This window comes from Haliaeetus leucocephalus, unplaced genomic scaffold (assembly GCF_000737465.1).
Source record: "Haliaeetus leucocephalus isolate CR32 unplaced genomic scaffold, Haliaeetus_leucocephalus-4.0 Scaffold141, whole genome shotgun sequence".
NCBI classification, from domain to species: domain Eukaryota; kingdom Metazoa; phylum Chordata; class Aves; order Accipitriformes; family Accipitridae; genus Haliaeetus; species Haliaeetus leucocephalus.
Genome location: NW_010972577.1, coordinates 413,614 through 433,433, shown reverse-complemented (window position 1 = coordinate 433,433; position 19,820 = coordinate 413,614). Strand labels below are relative to the sequence as shown.

General features: G+C 36.2%; 1 protein-coding gene across 1 annotated transcript in view; it reads left to right on the top strand.

Moving 5' to 3' along the window:
• The window catches only part of LOC104827832 (CUB and sushi domain-containing protein 1), a gene marked incomplete at its 3' end in the record, with an annotated part of 962,107 nt that overhangs the window by 528,680 nt on the left and 413,607 nt on the right, over positions 1–19,820 (top strand). Inside the window, exon 7 of the mRNA XM_010561097.1 lies at positions 7,445–7,522. Within this exon, the coding sequence (XP_010559399.1) occupies positions 7,445–7,522 (78 nt within the window). The remainder of the gene's footprint in view (positions 1–7,444; positions 7,523–19,820) is intronic.

The window sequence follows — 19,820 nt, the reverse complement described above, 5'->3', positions numbered from 1 at the left end:
GCTTGCAAGTTCCTCTTGTTTATAATCAGTGGTTCATTCAAAAGCACCTTCCAGTGTCAGAGAAAAATTATAAATATATTGAATTTCCTTGAGAATGCTGACAATGCTTTGTGTAGATTTCAGATAGGTTGTCACTGTTTTCAAGGTGCATGCAGAGTTTGTTAAAAAAAAAAAGTCTTACTTGTTTTATCTTCTTCAAATCAAACAAAAACCCCAGATGAATCATCTTTGCTCCAAAATGTTGTGTAATGCTTAAACCATGTAATTAAGTGGACTCGTGAAGAATTAAAATGAAAGAGTCATCAGAGATCAAGATTTAAATTACCTAGTTTACTTTTGGAAAGATATTGATTCTGGCAGGGTTAAAAATTTGTATACAGCTGTTTTGGTTAATAGCTGTAAATTGTTCGGGTAGCGCTTTCAGAACTGGTTATATACACAAAGCTTGATTCTCTATTACTTTGTACAGTTATTCGCAGCTGTAAAATATGTATATTTGAAAAATATGCATGTGCAGAGAATATTTGAAAGACTAACTGCTTCATGATTTTATTTAGTCGTGTGTAATTTTTAAAAACGTTGTTTAAAACTATCATGAAAAAGCAAACCTTCAGATTTCATTTTCTTGAGCAATTTGGAGTATATCTGAGGTTGGAAGGGCAGTTTTCAAAGAACCATCCTGGGAAACAAAACTGTGGAAAATAAAAATCATTTAAAAACATTCATTTTTGTATGAATTGTAGGAAACCATCCCTGCTGTAATGAGCTGCTGTGTATAATATGCTTTTACAATAGTAACGGCAGTAGAGCAATTCTTTTGTGAGTTACTCTCTCTTAGAAATTAATGTAAGGAGAATAAAATGGAGAAAATTTTCATTTTTAATTTAGAGAGGTAGGAATGTAGAGAAAGCATAATACACTGAACTGCCTCATGGCTCCAGAAAATAAAGCTGATACTACCAATGACTGTTTTCACTTTCAAAAATAACAAATTCAACAGTCTTTTAGCATTTTTAAAGTGCACTTAAGGTGTATTATTTCTAAAAAAATCACACTAGAAATATATGACTTTTACAAACATTTTTATATTTCCAGTTCTCTGAGACCAAGAAGAAGAAAAAGATGACTATGTGTATTTGGGTGTGATTCAGCCTTAATGAAAATATGCTGATTAATAGATTTTTGAAGTCATAACACATCACAGTTCATTTTGAACATGAGCAACGCTCCTCTAAATCTTCTACCTAATGATAAAAGTTCACTGAGTTCTTTAAAACTCATTGTAGAAAGGACTCACTGAAATATTATGTAGAAAAAAAACATACTTTTTTCCTCTTTTTGCAGTATTTCTGATCTACCATTTTATAGCTAATTCAAAAAGAAAAAAAAGATAATTTCATTAAGCAACCATTTGCAATATATTGATTTTAAAAGATCAAATATTCAATGAGTATGCTTTGAGCTAAGAAAACATTATAATGCCTGCAATATGCTATATACTAATTTGTTTACAAAAAAAACCCCAAACATTAAGTCATAGATGATTTTACTTAACAATAATTTTTCATAATAAATTTGGACTAGTCATATAAATATTGTGTGGAAATGATCGGTTCCACCTGATCTACACAGGTATAACTGAAATCAGAATCTGACAGCCATAACCAAATAATTTCAGTGAAGTGCAAGTAACTCAAAATGTATTAGAAATCTTAGAACAAAACTATAATCTTACTGAATCATAAACAAATCTTACACTACTCCTGTTCTAATTAAGCAATCTAACAAAACTAATATGAAATCTAATATTTATGTGAAATTAATTTGTATATAAAACTAGTGTCGTATAACCCTGGTGTTTCAAGGAAGGTCTAAAAATTGGAATGGAAATACCTAGTCTACATGGAACTGGGGATTGTCTGACTATCCAGGCTGATAGCTTGCAGAAGCATGAAGCTGTGCTGAGAGATTAGTACTACCACGCTGAGCACATGGTGTGTTTTGGAATGTAAAGGCAGCATGAAAGTTCAGCCCCAAGGGTTCTCTAGCTGAAACAATTTCAAACAGTGAGTAATAGTCATGTTCTGTAGGAAGTCCTCAATCTTCTGCCCAGAAAGATAGTACTCGTCAAGGCCACAAACACCTATTTCGTCTACAAGAACAGGAGCAAAAACCTTCTGAAAGAAGGTCATCTTCCATGTGCAAGAGAGGCACATTTACTGTGATTATAACAATGTCTAAAGGTATCATAGTGCAGGTCAGAGTCTGCTAAAGTAATGTGGGGAGGAAGAGTCATTCCTTTGTACCAATGAGATGAGATTTACCTTCTGAATGAATTTTGGCCTCTTTCTTCAACCCACAGAGATAGACTTAGAGAGGTGTAAGAATAATTGTGAACATTCATAAAGAGATCTAACTCCATGCCTGTCTCCAGCCATGGCCTGAAGCAGATCTGCAGACTTCTTGCATCCACATTTGCCAGTGACTTTTGGCAAAGAATTTCACATGTCTACTACTTGTATGAAAAAACACTTCCTTTTATTAGTTTGAAGTCTTACTCTTGTTAACTTCACGTGTTGGCCCTTGTCTTTTCATTACCTAGTTAATGAGTCATGAAAGGTCTTTTTGAAGTCCTTCAGGCTGCAGTCTGTTTATAAAACTTCTTACTGAAATTTATCTGAGCTTAGTTATTTGTGAACATTTTGCTTAATCTCATTGATTGTCTGAACTTTCTCAACAATATTAGGTCTTGCTTAACCAAACCCATACAAATGTTTTAAATATTTAATTTTCTGTTTATTTTCATCTCTTCTCTTCATTTAAGTAAAAACAGACAACTTACCAGTTATATTTTATACTTCAAATGCCTTGAGCAAGATGTGTAGGAGAATTAGCTTTCTAGGACAACCTTTTCAATGGCAGAATGGCAGCAGGTCTCGAATGTATCAAACCAGCTTTATTCAGACACAGATATAGATTATTATTATTTCAAAGTAATCTAACAAGATTTTTAAATCATTGCATACTAATTTTTTTGGAAGTACTTTTTCACAAGCAACAAATCTGAATGCAATATATGTCTATACTATATATATATAAACACAGAGAAATTTCTCTGACTGAAGGTAATAGTTTTCTAATATCCTCAAAAGACACAGGGACTGTCCTTCTAATGTCTCACTGTTACTTTTATTTTGTTACCCTCCTGATTAAACCAATGAGTAAAATTTCAACTGTTGGTAACATCCTGGGCTATAGGTGGCCCTGCTTTGGTAAGAATGTTGGAAAAGAGGTCCCTCACAACCTCAACTATTCTGTGATTCTGATCCTTTGTTAAAACCATATTTCTGCGAAATTGTCATAATCTTTTCTGCAAGGTAATTGTGCTTAGGGTAAAATGTATTTTCTTCACAGAGGTTCATATATATTAGAAACTAAGAGCTTCATAAAAATCAGAGTAGGTTTGAATGGAGGTTTACAACTTGAAAATTTTACTTTAACTTTCTTAATCCGTTCAAATAATGCCAGGCATATATTCTTTTCATGGCTGATTTTAATTTAGCTACAGCAAAAAGTTAAGGAATACCACTGGTGCTTTCCAGTAGGCTGATAAGACTGTCTTGGACTTCCAGGGCTCAGCTCTGCCCTCCTCTCTGAATGAGTATCTCATCTCTAAAAGAGTCTTGAAGTTATGATTAACAGAAAAGGTGAAGTGAGTTAATTCAGTTAGCTTAACTGAATGTTTAAGTGAAGACAGCTGAAAGGTATGCAAACTTTAAAAAGTAATCACTTAAAAGGTGGAAAGTGCTGTTCCTACCAGACATTATTAACATAAACCCATTCCTCTTTTTGTGCTACTAAATGGCAGATCATCTTTGAAATCAGGAAAATCTTTTTAATGAAAGAGCAATCAGGAAGTAGAAAAGAAGTATCTCAGAAAAGGTATTCAAATGGGATTTAAAGGTTATAAAAAGTGCAATTTAGAGTATTTCTTTTATGTTACAAAAGGAATTGAACTGGTTCACTCAAACTACAGTGTTCGGTGGTCTCTATTTCTCTTTCAGAGGTTGAATAGTTTGTATTTAAAAGACTATACTTGCTTAATTCTTTTTAAAAATAGAAGAAAATACTATGCAGGCCACATGTGAAAACTTACACACACATGTATAATAGAGGCAGAAGTTTGGTATTTATATTTCAAACTATTCCATTCAAGCTCATTGATCCCTATGTCTCACAGATACCTACATTTGGCTGTTAAAGTTCTCCAGACATAAAAGCTCATGTCACCTAATGTTACTGCCTAAAATGTAGGAATCTAGCTTGAATAAGTGGTGTATGTTTCTGTTATGTTTTATGGAGAGGAAAAGGCATCTCCAGAGGGTGATTCATTGTGCCTATCTTAGAAGGGGATGAATTGCCCCCTTGAGGTAGCTATTTCTCTTTGTAAAACATACGTTTTAGATGACTGATCTTAAGTATTGTGAATCCCCTATCTAATGTTCTTTCAGAGAGATACAGAATGCCTTTTTCTTGACATGTGAAAAAACTCCAGGGATGGAAACTGCAGACCTGTTTCAATGCTTGACTGTCCTAACAGTGGAAAAGTTTTTCATATGTCAAGTCAGAATCTCTCTTTCAATTTATGTCCACTATATTTCAAATAAAGCTGATGGGTATAATTTTTACCCATTCCTGAGAAGGGTGCTTCAAGTATGTCTAACAAATACCTTCAGGAGTGAATTCCCACAAGGAATTTGAGTGATGATTGCCACTTTCACCCTAAAGTAGGGTCACAGGACAAAGAGGAGCAGGAGAGTATAGTTCTTTTCTCTGTCTGCTGTACAATAACTCAATGGTTTTAGCACTCACCCGTGAATGTAAGCAATGTGGGTTTTGAATCCTCCAAGAATTGCTCTCATGTTTTATGTGATACTGTCCTGGTTTCAGCTGGGATAGAGTTAACCGTCTTCCTAGTAGCTGGTACAGTGCTATGTTTTGAGTTCAGTATGAGAAGAATGTTGATAACACTGATGTTTTCAGTTGTTGCTCAGTAATGTTTAGTCTAAAGTCAAGGATTTTTCAGCTTCTCTTGCCCAGCCAGCGAGAAAGCTGGAGGGGCACAAGAAGTTGGCACAGGACACAGCCAGGGCACCTGACCCAAACTGGCCAACGGTGTATTCCATACCATGTGATGTCACATCTAGTATAGGAACTGGGGGGAGTGGGGGCGGGGAATCACCACTTGGGGACTAGCTGGATGTTGGTCGGCGGGTGGTGAGCAATTGCCCTGCGCATCATTTGTGCATTCCAATCCTTTTATTACTACTGTTGTCATTTTATTAGTGTTATCATTATCATTAATAGTTTCTTCTTTTCTGTTCTATTAAACTGTTCTTATCTCAACCCAGGAGTTTTACTTCTTTTCCTGATTTTCTCCCCCATCCCACTGGATGGGGGGGGGAGTGAGCGAGCGGCTGCATGGTGCTTAGTTGCTGGCTGGGGGTAAACCACGACAGACACATATTAATAAACTGTGAAATTTATGCTGGTGGAGGGACCACAACTCCAGACAATATCCTAAATATTCATTACAAGAGTTGTGCTGTTAATTTCCCATTAAATATGGAATAATTTTAACAGACTGGTTATGCAATGTAAGAGAACAGAACGTAAGATGGTACTTGATGGAAATTTTAGTACCTAAGTCTAGAAAGTAATCCTAAGAAACCATATCCCTGCCAGAAGCCCTTGGGGTTCTTAGCCTTATTGTCTGCAATGATGTCTCTGTATAATGTGTTCTTGTCTTAGAAGAAAAGAAAACACCACACTGCTATCAAATCCATTTCATCCCATGCAGCTACAATTGTGTTTCAATCATCTTTCATCATTTGAACACCTGTTTTCCAGGTTTAGACATAAATGTCTGCACTTGCAACGTACATAGTGCAAAAAGTGCTTTCTGCAGTACTTGCCCAATTTCAGCACTTAAGAAAAGCCTGCTTCACTCTGAGGTTGCAAAAGCAGCAAAAGTCCAATATAGAAATAAATACAATGAAATCACAATTTTTAATGCAATATTTAAAGGTATCTTAACTTGCTGTTCCTCCCACTTCACTTCTTAGAAATATTTGTATACAGATCAGTGTATAGTGTAGTAATCATAAACTTTATCCCATACACTGACAAAAAGTAACTGATAAACTGTGGTATTAACTTATGGATTTATATAGTATGAGGTGCAAATTACTGCCATTTTAAAAATGTTTAAGTTGATTTTTTTGTTTCTGTTTGTATCTAGGATAAATGGCTGCATGTTAAGATTGTTAACCACCGCAAGATCTAGAAAAAAGAAGTATTTAATATGAATCAGGAAAGGATTACTGCTTCTTATAATTTTTTTGTTACTGACATGCATCACGATGTTGCCATTAGGATTCTGATACACAGAGTCAGTCACTAGCTATTTTGCTATTGCTGTTGGTTTTTTGCACAATAGTTTTGAATTGTCCAGGCTTGTTTCACAATTATTTTCTACATCTGATTTTATTTTCAATTGATCAAGTTGTTCCCAAGCCACAGAACTAATTAATTTCCTGTGAATGTGTCCTATATTTTCACCCTTTTCTCCTACCATTACAATTCAAATTCTACTCCATGTGTTCCTTAATGTATAACTGCACTAGTTCCTTCTCATGTCTCTTCCTACTTTGCTCCTGATCCCTCCTATGGTGCCCTGACTACCTAGTAGGGATAGGCTGAGAGTTTGTCAGCCATTCAGCTGGCTGAACAGAGGAAACAGATATTAAACCCCTGATGCATCTGTTCTCTCTCACAAAACCTTGTCCCTTTGAGAGCTCTTACTCTCTTTCTGTTTCTAATTCAGTTGAAATTGCCCTGTAGATTCAAAAGGGGTTAGGTGAGTCAAAGAATGTGGCATGCTGGGATCCTATAACATTAGTCTCCTTAGGAAACCTAACTAAAGACATGTCTACTACTGAAGAGTGATTCAAATTAAAGCAGATGTGAATGTCACATTTAAAGCCTGTGGTCCTCAGATATATGTAGATAATGTACTGTACATTTAATATAAGAAATAAGTTTTAAAAATGTTTCAGGTTTTACCATTTGCAGCGGCAAACATAGGAAAACATACATGTAATTAGGACAGGTTTGTCTTTTCTTTGACCAGAAGGAAATTTGAATTCAAAATATTGCAAATCCCGATAATATCTGTTTAAAAAGGACATCTTCCAAAACATGATAAATGGTTGTATTTTTGTAAAAATGTATTTGGATTATCACAGAAACTGCAGTTCTTTCAATCTGCTTGTAGGATTCCTGTGTAGCTTTGTATTATCGTAATGTGTGATTTGGCTGCTGTATGTCCTTTCTATAAGGTTTAATAATGAATTACCTTCTTTTTGTTTGCTTGTTTTCTCAGTGAAAAAAGCAATTGAACTGAAATCAAGAGGAGTCAAGATGTTGCCCAGCAAAGACAGTAACCACAAAAATTCCGTCTGTAAGTTGTTTATAATGTTATCTTTAGTGACTGCATATATCTTCTGGAGTCCTATTAAATATACAAATCAAAGAGAGAGGTGTTAGGAAGCTGTGGTCATAAAATGGTTATTATGCTTTCAATTGTCACTGAATTAGAACTCCGCTGGTAATACTGAGGTTGTAGAAAGCAGAATATGGTGTTGTAATGTCTGAAAAATATGGGTATGTAGAAAAACACACACATTTTATATGTCAGGATGTTTTTCATATCGAGATATCTAGAATTTAGAGATGCAAGGCGAGTTAGCAAATCAAGGCAGAACAGTGCCATGTAGACTTTATCAATTCAGTACTGGGTGCAGTGAAGGTATCTTAGCATTTTCTGGATCTAACTTTATACTTTCTGATCCTTTTTCTTCCCCTCAGTTAATACCACAGCTCTAATTCTTTCCCTTGCCACATTATGTCCTGGTGACTGCCCCTTTCCAGTCCTGTGATATAGCACAGCAGGGGTTAAGAACTGCTGTAATTCCCAGCTTCTCGAGAAGATGAAGATCACAGCATCACCTTCCCTTTATTGCATGCTTAGTGCACTCTGGAATGATATCTATTTAGTCTCTCTACACTTTTTTCTCCATATAGAGTGTAAGGGTAAAATCAAGATACTATATATGGGACTATGAGGCTGTTGGGTTTTTTAAGCATCACTTTTCCCAAACAACTGGCAATCTAAGTAGTATCCTGAGAGCTTTTTCTCCATTAATCAGGCCAGTCTTGAAACAAGAAAAATAACGTAATTTTATATTTTGGAAAGCAGAGAGTCCCTTAGCCCAAGAAAAGCCAGAGGGTAAGTCAGTGTTTACCCCCAACTCATTAAAAGTGCTTGTATAATCACGAAGATGTATTTGAATAAATTAATTCTTCATGTAATAATACTGAACTCAATGGAGTGAAACCCAAGCTATGTTTGCCTCATTGTGCACGATTCTGCAAGTACAGAGAGAATAACTGACTTGAAGGCTAACGTCTAGGGGATAAGATTTGGTCTCTGTGTTTCTGCAGTGCATTGTTTAATGCAAAGGGAGAGTTTTGGTATGCTCATTGGAACAAAAGAGGCATGACAATTTTCTGCTTTAAGTATTGCGCACTGATGGTGTGGCACTCAAAAAGAACTTTTTATGCAAGGTGTAGCAGAAAAAGTTGATCCATCTCTTTGGTGTTTGTGTCTGAATGGGTGATTATTTCATTATTTATAAGTTACTTCTGGGAGCTGTGTGATCTCTGCTTACACTCTCAGAGCTCATGCTGTCAGACACCACATTTAATTACCGAGTGGAAGTAAGACAGGCTATGGAAGAAATTATTATAAGGCAGTCTGCTGTTTATTTCAAATGTAATGTCTTTTGTCCTTTTTTTTCTTTGTGTTTTGACTTGTGAAGATTTATTATCACGTCTGACTTTTCAACATAAATCTAAGAAGTGCATTATTATTATTACCATTACTTTCACATATATGAAGCTTTTAAAAATGATGAGATTAAAATACAAACAGGTGGATTCAAATGTATTTTGCTGCTCTTCTGACTTAAGCCTTTAGTATTTAACCATTTTTCTTGCTAGTAATTATGTAGATGGAAAAAGTAATTGGGAATTCAACTTCAGAGAACTGATAAGAATAGATATTACCATTTGATGCCAATTAGCAAATCTCTAAAAAAGTAAATTAAAGACTAACACCTCTCCCCATTTTTGTATGTTAGATCTTTTTAATATTCTCTCTCTATAAAACAGAAAGCTTATTTTTGCATTTTGGTTCATGGGGGGTAGATGGAATGCAAATACTGGCATGGCAAATGCCGTGAGAACATGCCCTGCAAACCCCAAGATCTGCAGATTTCTTACAGCTCTTCCTCCCAAGCATAACCTGAGAGCAGCTGCAGAAAGCATTTCATAGTGGCACAACTCTCTTAAGATTTAGGCAGAAAACATTACCAATGTACTGATAACTCCTTGTAGAATGCAGAACAGTATTTCAGTCCTGTGCACTCATATCTCACTCCTCTCCTCCGGGACCTGCCTGGATTCCTGGATGCTTTCTTGCAACTGCTCTGCCATCCATTACAAAGAGTCAGGTAGCAAAGCATGGCTTTGGGACATAGGTGCCTTGGTAGATTTACTGTGGGAAAAAAATAATTATATATTGTGTCACTCCCTAGGGAAAGAACAGGTTTTTGCTTTTTTTTTTTTTTCTTCTTTGGTACACCTGAAGGAAACATATCAAGTTAGTTGCCAGAATACTTCTGCCAGCTACTACCCTTTAGCAGTGGGCCAGATGCAGTTGAATCATGATTAATTTATGCAAGGAAATGGGAAAAGGAGGGGAAAGATAATTGAACTAAAATATGGTCCTGGTTCGTGCAAACTTTGCACTTGGCAAAATTTTGGAACAGTAAACTGAGAGAAAGTAAATGGACAGACAGTTCTGATGATTACTTTTTCACAGTTGGTCCTCCTTAGTGCTTGAGCTATCACAAACACTGACCAAATCCAATGCTAAGCATATTTCCCCTTGGTTGTCTGAAGCTGATCTCTCAGAGGAGCAAGGAGAGAGGTTTAGTTCATGAATCTGCTTAGGGGAAGCAAATCCAATTACATCTGGTTTGGTGTCCATCCATTTAATTGCAGGCTCAGTCTACTCACTTTTGTTCCCTTACTTAGTCATTCTGACATATATAGTATATTGCCAAAGGAAGTTACTTGATTCATCTTGCTGCCATCACTCACTCTCATTCTAACATAAGCCTGCAGACTCTGTATCCCTAATGGTTGTGTCCTTTTTCTAAAACTACTATGACTATAGTTTGCATTGTAACTGGTTAGATAAAAAGAGCCTTTTGATTGCTGGCTCTTGTATGAATGTGTTTTCATGGTGATATTCCTGCCCAGCAACTCTGTCAGAGGGTGATTATTACCTCTCAACCTCTGGGCACTACCGCTACAGTAGCGAGGTTGTATAGGGAGCATCCTGTACATCCAAGAGAAGGAGAGTCCTAATGAAGTGGGCCATGAAGACAGACCATCATTAGGCAGCCACAGTCCTTATAAAAGGCTCATTTTCTAGGCAAGTAGAAGACCCTTGTAGTTTATCTTTTCAAGTCTAGCCTCTGATGCATATGAGGCAGTTACTGCTGGTAATTCCACATGCAAAAGATAATGAGCGAGCACAGGTCTCGACACCAATTTACGGAACATTGGGAAGGCAGGGCCATAACTGTGGACTTGGTACTTGGCACCTGTGTCAATCTTTGGCCCCTGCGTGGCCCGCGGCAGCCCAAGGGCAGAGCAAGGTTAGGAGAGCAGACAGCCCTAGCAGCCCTAGTGCTGCAGTTGCGGGGCAGCCTCCCACTTCCAGGCCTGTCACCAGGAGGAGGACGGAGCACAGCAATGCAGCAAGCTGACAGTAAATGCTAAGGTGAGAGCCATCATATAAGGGGGAAAATGGAAATGCTTGTAAGGTTTATGTAGTGCATGCCAATCTGCCAGTGCGGTAATGCTGGGAGGGGAAGGCAGCAGTAAGAATGAAGTGGCTGAGAGAGCTGATTTCCTGCATTGGCTCTTGTCAAAATGCAGCGTGGACAGTGGCTCGAGCCACGTGACATGACAAACTGCAGAGAATGTCCACGGCCTGGAGTAGCAACAAAGAATAACAGGCAAAGTCTGAGTGAGTCTTCAAAAAGTATGGCATTCATGTAACACAATGTTAACAGTTCACAGCAATCACTGAACATCAAGTGACTTAACCTTACCTTGCAAAGTATTTAGTGTGGGAGCTACCATGTTTTACAAAGTGAGAGATCTGTAGGTATTCACTGACTAAAAACCTCTTAAACATCACTAAAGCAATTTCAGGTGTCTGTAGTATTATTTGAAAATGTATGTCAGAATGCCAGAAAGACACGTTAAATGGTTTGAAGAGCATGATTTTAGCATGAGTAAGATTAATACATCCTCTGAAAGCTTAGCTACAGAGTTTATATAAACAGTTCTTCACCCTGAAGATGATAAAAAGAGCTATTTTAAGACAATGATTTTTGCCATGTAGAGCCAAAGAACAAACGACTTTACAGACTAAGTATTGATTGGTTGCAGCACATTATGGTGAATTAATGGCACATGCTGTTGAAACTATAGTGATTAATACCAAAACAGGATTACGTTGCTAATTCTGGGTCAGAAAGAAAGAATGATGGCAGTCATTATTTATTTTGTTATTGACAAAATGGCTTAGTACATTGCAATGTAAAGTGAAAAATATGTTCATGGCAAAATTTTAGGATGGAATTTTGTTGCTTACCAATATATTCTTCATGTTTTAAATAAATCGGCAATTTCATCTTCTTGACATTTGGCTATGGTAAATTTACTTTGATAGAAGCAAAATGATGACTAGTAGAAGTTTTGCTTTTCAGTTAATGAAAGAGTATTTCCCTAAGAAGGACAATATTGGACAAAGTCATTGCACTTAATAGCACAATTTTCTGACTAGTTTGTTCTTAGTCCTTAGTAAAGAACAATTTATTTAAGAACTTTTATATTTTGAAAATATCAATACTTAGAAATCATTTGCAAACCAATGTGCAGTCAGCTTAACAAACTGATACCACAACCCCTGAATGTCATCTCAAGTCACAGTTATGAAAGATAAAACTATTGCTAATTACTACCTTTTTGTAATGAAATTTATAACTCGACATGATATAAATATCAATTTCTTATTATTATGTTTAATATTTAAATTATTTTCTTCATTGTTTCCCCCAAATTATTTTATTGCTTAGTTCACCTTTAGGATAGTTTTCCCAAATTATTTTAGGAAGAATGAAAAACTATGTAATACTTTCATATTACTAATTTTAAAATGCACATGTAATAGAAAAATTTCCACCAAAAAATCTAAACTTTTTTTTTTTGTGCTTGTATTGTATTGAATCTTCACAGGTAAAAACCCATTTCTTACTGAATTTGAATTTTCACGGGCTATCACATGCTTTGTCGGGGTCAAATCATAATTAAGAAATACTGTTAAATATTCATTCTTCTGACAGGTTTCAGTCTCAAATTCAAAACAAAAAAACTCAAATAAAACAACACCAAAGCTATCTCACTCTCTAAAGTTACACTCTAATCTTACATAAGTTTAAACTAATCAAATATAGCATCTAATGCTTTATCCTTAATTAATTTAAGAAACATTGCATTGGTGATGGGATTGATCACCAATAAACAGGATGAAAAATAAACCACCTAAGTAATTATAGGCTTTTGTATATCAAAAAATTCTATGCTTTTAATTGTGTGTGCTTAAGAGCTCTCAATATGCGGTCTGGTTTTTGCTGTGAATGTTTTAAATATTACATAAAACTATATTTAAAATAAAAAAGATATGAAGTATGAACACTAAGATAAAATAGAGTGACCTTAGAAATTAAAAAAAAAAAAAATTATTCTGCTGGCAAGTAGATTTTGTCTGGTGAAATTCTTCAGGCCTGTGCCCCTTCAAGCAAGCATGAATTTAAACACACTGGAGAAATAAATGTAACATAAATCTGTCTCCTTGATTGGTCTTGTCATCAGCTAAAACAAGTAAAGCAAATAGGGAAATGTTGGCAGCTTTCAGACTTTCTTTTATTCAGGGGCACACAGTAGTGTTTGTAAGTTTTTTTGAATTAGACTTTGGGGGGTTGTTTGCCCTGTTCTGACACACAGGTGATCAGTTTGCTGTTGCTTCCAAAAAAAAGCAAAGGAACAAAAAAAGAAAGACAGCATATCAAAAGACATACTTTACTAATTTTCGGGGGAGGGAAACACACCAGCATTGTATTTTATAGTATTATCTGCTTTGTGTCCTTTAAAAAGAGAATTTTCTAATGGCGGATCTTAGGATTTCCTTTTACAAACACCACTGTCTTTTAAAAACTTCTGTTTCCCGGGCTCTTCATAAAGCATTGCAGCACAAGGGTGAAAAGTGACAGGATTCATCTGTAGCTCTTTTCTGACCTTCGTTGAGCATCTGTTCAGCATCTTCTGTGTTTAGTGGCAGATACACCCCTTCCCTTATAAAGAAAACAGAGACCTTTGCCTAAAAAAGGATTTGAAACACCTACATTTAAGATTGAGATTTTTCAGGGGAGGCCAAACGAGAAGACTGTTGTGTGCCAAGATCAGTATGAAGGTGCCTCTTTCCCATTAGTTTCTATAGTAATTCTCTCTGAAGATCTCAGTGTTCTCAGTGGAATTTACTCTGTGCTTGTGTGTTGTGTTGTATTACATTAATTTACAGGCACTGAAAGGATTCTCATTTGTAAGCGGCCAATCAGAAACTTCTTAAATGCCTACACCGTATCATAAACTCTCCAGCCTTTTCAGTCATGAAAGCTTTTTTTTCATTCTTTCAAATCCCACAGCTTGAAAAGCAAAGCATTTTTCAAGTTTGCATTTATATTGTGCATCTCTGCAAATGAGAGAAAGGATTGCTTATAAGTTACCGATGTATTAATTACAAGGTTAGGAAACACAAGGCTTAAATAACTAAGATTTTGTGGGCCTAGCATGTCTGCAAATATCCAATTTCATTTGAAAAAGCCTTTTTACAGAAATACTGAGTGTAGGTTAAATCTTCAGTTTAAAGAAAAAAGAGGGAAGTAATACTTAAAACACTGGCACTTTTATACAGTAGGTTAAGGGATGGATCCTAGAATCTTTAATATTAAAAGTATCCTTGTTTTATATGTATATGTATAGATACATATATATATACACACACACGCAATTGTAGCTAAATACATAACACATAGTATTCCATTACACCATTTACCGTATGTCTAATAAGAGATGAGTGACTCTGTTTCCCCTTTTGCTGAGTATTGTAGGATGAAATTGGGCAGTATGAAAAAATAACTGCAGTATTAGCCTCTAACAGTTTTATAAAGCCTTAATAAAACGGAAGGGATAATTACCCTGATATACTTTGTCCTATCACAGAATGTAATAATACAGAGTTGCCCAAGTGTTAAAGAATTTAGGATCTCCAGAGAAGATGAGTATCCCTATGCAATGAAATTCTACAGTGCTATTTTACTAGATTGTATAAATTGCTTCATAAATCAGGTTAGTAAATTATACTTGGTGTTTCTAAATAAGCCTTCATCACGGCAGGAGTTTAAATACCTTTTAAAATACTATGCAAAAAATTGTGCTGTGAAGAGAACTATTGCCTAAATATATTTGTGAAGAAAAGCATCACTTGTAGCTACAAGCAAAGCAAGGTGCTTCATCAATTATTTAATACATCATTTGCATATATAATTTGTAAAATAACCAGAAGAAAGCATCTATTAAAATATGTAAAACAAGATGTAATCTGATTGAATTATGGATGGTTAAAATGAATTGTTATCCAGCTAGGAAGCTGAAACTGCCATTAAATAATTTTCATATACAATTATAGAACATTACTGATTATCCAAAGTGAATGTTCATACTGTAGGCTAAATTGACATTGAATTCTGTTATTTTCAAAGTCAAAGACTTAAGAATAAGCAACCTGCTTTTAGCAGTTAGAATTCTGTATAAATTAACTATTCATATGAAATTTAAATATAAACCGTAATACTTTAATATAGGTTCATTGGCTTAACTCCCATGCACAGCTTAGTTAAAAATATAGGTGTGGGCAGTAAATAGGTTGGCAACATGAAGTCTCTTTAGATTCAAATAATATATGTAAATTATGAAGGCATTCAGAACTTGTGGGTGGGTGAATTCAGACTTCTGGGACACAAAATACATTAAAACAATTTTAATTAAAGAAAAAAGTATGACACTGGTCTATGCATTGAAGGTGTGCTGCAGAATATAGATACCCTTTCTTTCAAGTCCTTTGGAAGAGTCAGAGACTTCCCACCGACTGCAAGATTTCCACTTTCCACAGAGACTAATATTGCAGTTTTAAAAGTTTAACACTAGCTGCATAGTTCATGCATGTTGAGTATGTATTCAGACCCTGGTTTTCTAAATCCAGGTTGTGGGAGAATATTTTCAGAGTTTGACAGAAGGTCATGGACTATTTTCCTTCTTCAGAATTTGTTCTTTACATTGTGAAACTCTGGAAAATAATTTCAACTTCGTTGGCATAGCACGTCACTGTCAGTTGTTAGCCTGTCACACTGGAATGTATCTATTCCTGCAGCTCTTCTGTGCAGAACTGCAAAGTGCCAGTGTCAGATATGTTTCAAACAGGGGAGTTTTGCTAGGTGACAGCTTATTTAGCAGCTTCAGACCAGTTTGAGTCTGCTAGTCCTTCTTCACTTGGAAAAAAGGGAAGTAAAAAATTTACACAACACTTGAACAATATATCAGTTTCTCCAATAGTGTGCATTGAAGAGCTTGAAATATTTTTGGGATGGGACCAGAAAACCCAAGAAGGAACTAAAATGGAAATAAATACATTGGGTTACATTTGTAAGGAAAGGACTAGTTGCTGATTTAGGGGAGGGGATTATTCAAAATGATGTGTCCTTCCACTGAAATTGATAGAACAGGTTGTTCTTTAAAAAACAAAAAATGATTAGTCAACTACATTATTTTAAACATATAAAGAACAATCCAGAAAAATCCCAAAATACCTGGCTAAGATTTCTGTCATACATCAGGATACTTGAAAAAGAAGGAACTGTGTAAGAGTGGTGCTCTGGCTTGTATGTATGCTTTTATCATACAAACCATCTGAATTCAGGTAAGAGTGACAAGACCACTTGGTCATGTATCAAAGTAATGTAAGTTTTAATACGCATGATGGTGATCAAAAATGTTTAATTCTGAAAAGTTTTAATCTAACAGGAAATAATTATATCTCAAAGTCCATATTGTTCTGCTAATACAACCATTTATTTGATTTCTGTCACCTCACTGTCACAGTATTTTCTGCTTCAGGCCCCTGCATAAGCAAAAGAGATGTGTGAAAAATGTATGCATATCTTCCCTAGTTTAATGCTTTTGAACTGAACTCTGATGCTCTGTGTCTCTGCTAGAGGAGCTATAAAGTCAGTGAATTATCAAATTAACAAGTGCAAAACAGTATGGTTTCTCTAAGCTGACATTTCATGTGGCATATATTATTTTATTCAGGATGCTACTTTTTATTGCCATATCAGCTTTTCCTTCATGTTTTTGAAGTCACATGGGAAACTTGTTTCATACTAAGAAGTCATGTTTCTTTCTCAGTTCTACCAGGCCTTGTTTTCAGAAGTCTGAAAATGCATCTGCAGTACAGAATAGGAGAGGCTAAAATAAACTCCTTCATCATAAACAACAAGCACTTAAGATTAAAAGTACAGCATGAAGCAACACCACCTGCTTAGATACTACTCTATTGTATCTATGGAATAGCTTAAAAATTGAATCCACATTTTAGCTCATGGAAGTTCAAAAGCACTTAAGATTTTTGTATTCTTTTCTTTATTGTTTTTCAGTTAAATTAACCATAGTTGTTTCTGGTCTATTCCTGAAGCAGAAGTGCTAATGTGTAAGATGGGCTTTCTCATGACAGAGGATGGGAGAGGCAGAGCTTGTAAACCACATCACTGTTGTTATAAAAACAGAACATGCCCTGAATTTCAGTCAGGTTTGCTATAAAATAATTGTTCTGGTTTTCAGTGTTTCAGTTCTTATTCTCCCATTGCTCCTTGTCTTATTGTATGGATTGCATCTGACTTTTGTTCAGAGCAGCGCATATGGTGCTGTGTTTCAGATTTGTGACTAAAACAATGTTGATAACACACCAGAGTTGTGACTATCGCCAGGCAGTGCTTACATGGTGTCCAGGCTTTTTCTTTTTCTCATTCTGCCCCCACAGCAAGTAGGCTGGGGGGGGGCAATAGACTGGGAGGGGACACAGCTGGGACAGCTGACCCAAATTGACCGAAGGGGTGTTCCATGCCATATTATGTCAGGTTTGGCAATAAAAACTACGGGTAGTCTTTCCCAGATAGCCATTGCTAGGAGGCTGGCTGGGCATTGGTCTGCTGGGGGAGGAGGTAGCAAGTGATGGGAGGTACTTGGGAGGTAGTGAGTGATGCCTTTGCATTACTTGGGTTTGGGTTTTTTCCTCCTTTTTTTTTTTCCTCCCTGTTGAACTGACTTTTTCTCAACCCACAACTTTTTTACTCTTTTTTTCTCTTCCAATACTTTCCCCTATCCCACTGGGAGGGGGTGAAGTGGGTGAGGGCCTGGCAGTGCTTAGTTGCTGGCAGGGCTCAACCCACCACAATGTAGAAACATTTCACCAACCTTAACCTAATTCCTTCACCAAATTAGTCTCTTCCAAATCTCTTTGCTCCTTCCATGCTATAACCCCATTGTCATGTCATATTTTTTCCCTCTTTATGTCTTTACACAGTCATTTCTCAGTCCCATACTCTGGCCAGAGAGCTTCAGTCTCCCTCCATCTCCTTATGCCTTCATTCCTCCCATCTGCTAGTCTTTCTTCATCCCTCATTTCTCTCCCCAGCTCTCATTTATAATTATCAACCTCTCTGGATGCTGTTTGCCATTCTTCTCCCTAGCTATCTCAGTGTCTTTCTTTTCCATACCAATTTTTTTCTTCTCTTGTCAAACTCTACTGGTACTTTCAAACTTTCTGACAGTTGCCTTTAAATCCAGCTCTTGTTCCCTCTATATTGAATCAGACAACTGGCTTCTCTCAGGAAGGCCTGGTAGAAGAAGAGTAGGTGGTTGTGCAGGAAAGACCAGCTCTGAGTTCAGCATCCAGAACTGGGTGTTCATTGGTCTCTGGAGGTGGAGAGTACTACAGGTACAGCACACTTCAAAGTCTTTTAGGTTTTGTTAAATTTGACATTTATTTGGGATGTACTTCCTAAAAGCTGTTTCTGCCAATCACCTTGAATTATTGCTTCCCAAAGGCCTCCCATTCAGCTATTTTTAGTAGATGTTGGAAAAGGAAAGTGCACATCCTTGACACAACGGTCACTTTCATGGCAAATACAAGTTTTGAAGTATGGCGGTGCTAATATGTTCCATGGAAAATGTCATCCTCGTGTTTTTAGTGTGCAGAACTGGATTTTTCTCATGGCGCTCTCAAAAGTGAATGAGGTGAATAAATGATTAATAATTTCAATTTAATAATATTTAAAAAAGAATAAATAAATGCCAGGCAGACACCTGAAAAAGAAAATTTAAGCCCCAACAGCCTGTTTGATAAAGCTATGTACAAGTGAAAGAATTTTTAAAAAGACATTGCTGAGCAACTTTAAAACACTTAAAAACATCAGCCCTGTCTATAGTAATTACCTGTTCTTTCTTCCTGTTTTGCTATCCACTGAAGTTCCTTCCCTAAAATGTATAATTAGACATTACTACTTCAGGCTTTAGAGAACTATTATACAACCTCACTGATGAACTGCTGAAATATTCAGGGTAAGTGTCACAGACATTTATCAACTAAAGGCATGGGAACTCAAAATGCAATTTTTGGGGAAACTGATAAAGCATATATAGAGACCATAAGGAATAAAGCAAAGATGGCATATTTTCTTGGATGGTTTTCATTAGAATTTAACAAAAGTAAAATAAAGAAGTGTGAACTAACAGTGTATCAGCACAGGATAGTTTAATGCAGTCAGAAGTCTAGGAAGTTCCCTGGATTTCCAAAGATCCCCAGTGGTGGTTCCTACGGTCCCTATGGGCTGTCCACTTTGGCTGGCTTCTTCCAGTTTTTGTTGTAAACTATGCAGCAACCAAGCAAAGGGCACCACTTGCGTCCTAATGTCCTCAAAGGAGGAAAGGCTTGCCTCACACTCTTCTGGATATGATATAAAGGGTTGATGGCACATGAGCTCAATTTTACACATTCCGTGATTTTATCCCTACTTGAGGAATTTACATATGATCTCTGCTGTATGTGGCACAGGTGGGACTTGTGAGTTATTTACATTCTTGCTAAGCTATTGACTCTGCCAATTAGGCTAGCCACAATTAGCAACAAGGTAAACAGAACAGAAATTAAATTTAAAAAAAAAAAAAGGAAAAATGTAATCAGTATCTTTATTTCACAGTTTAACAAACTAGTGTTTACATCTCTTCCCCATTTATATGTGAATGTAAAACATTTCATTTGGATATAACATTCACACATATCCATACAAACATTTCTACAAGGTCTTAAAAACCTTCATTCTCCCTAGTAAAGAGTCATTTGGGTTGTTTCAGTCAGTGTCAGTGTAAGAGAGCATGGAAGACTT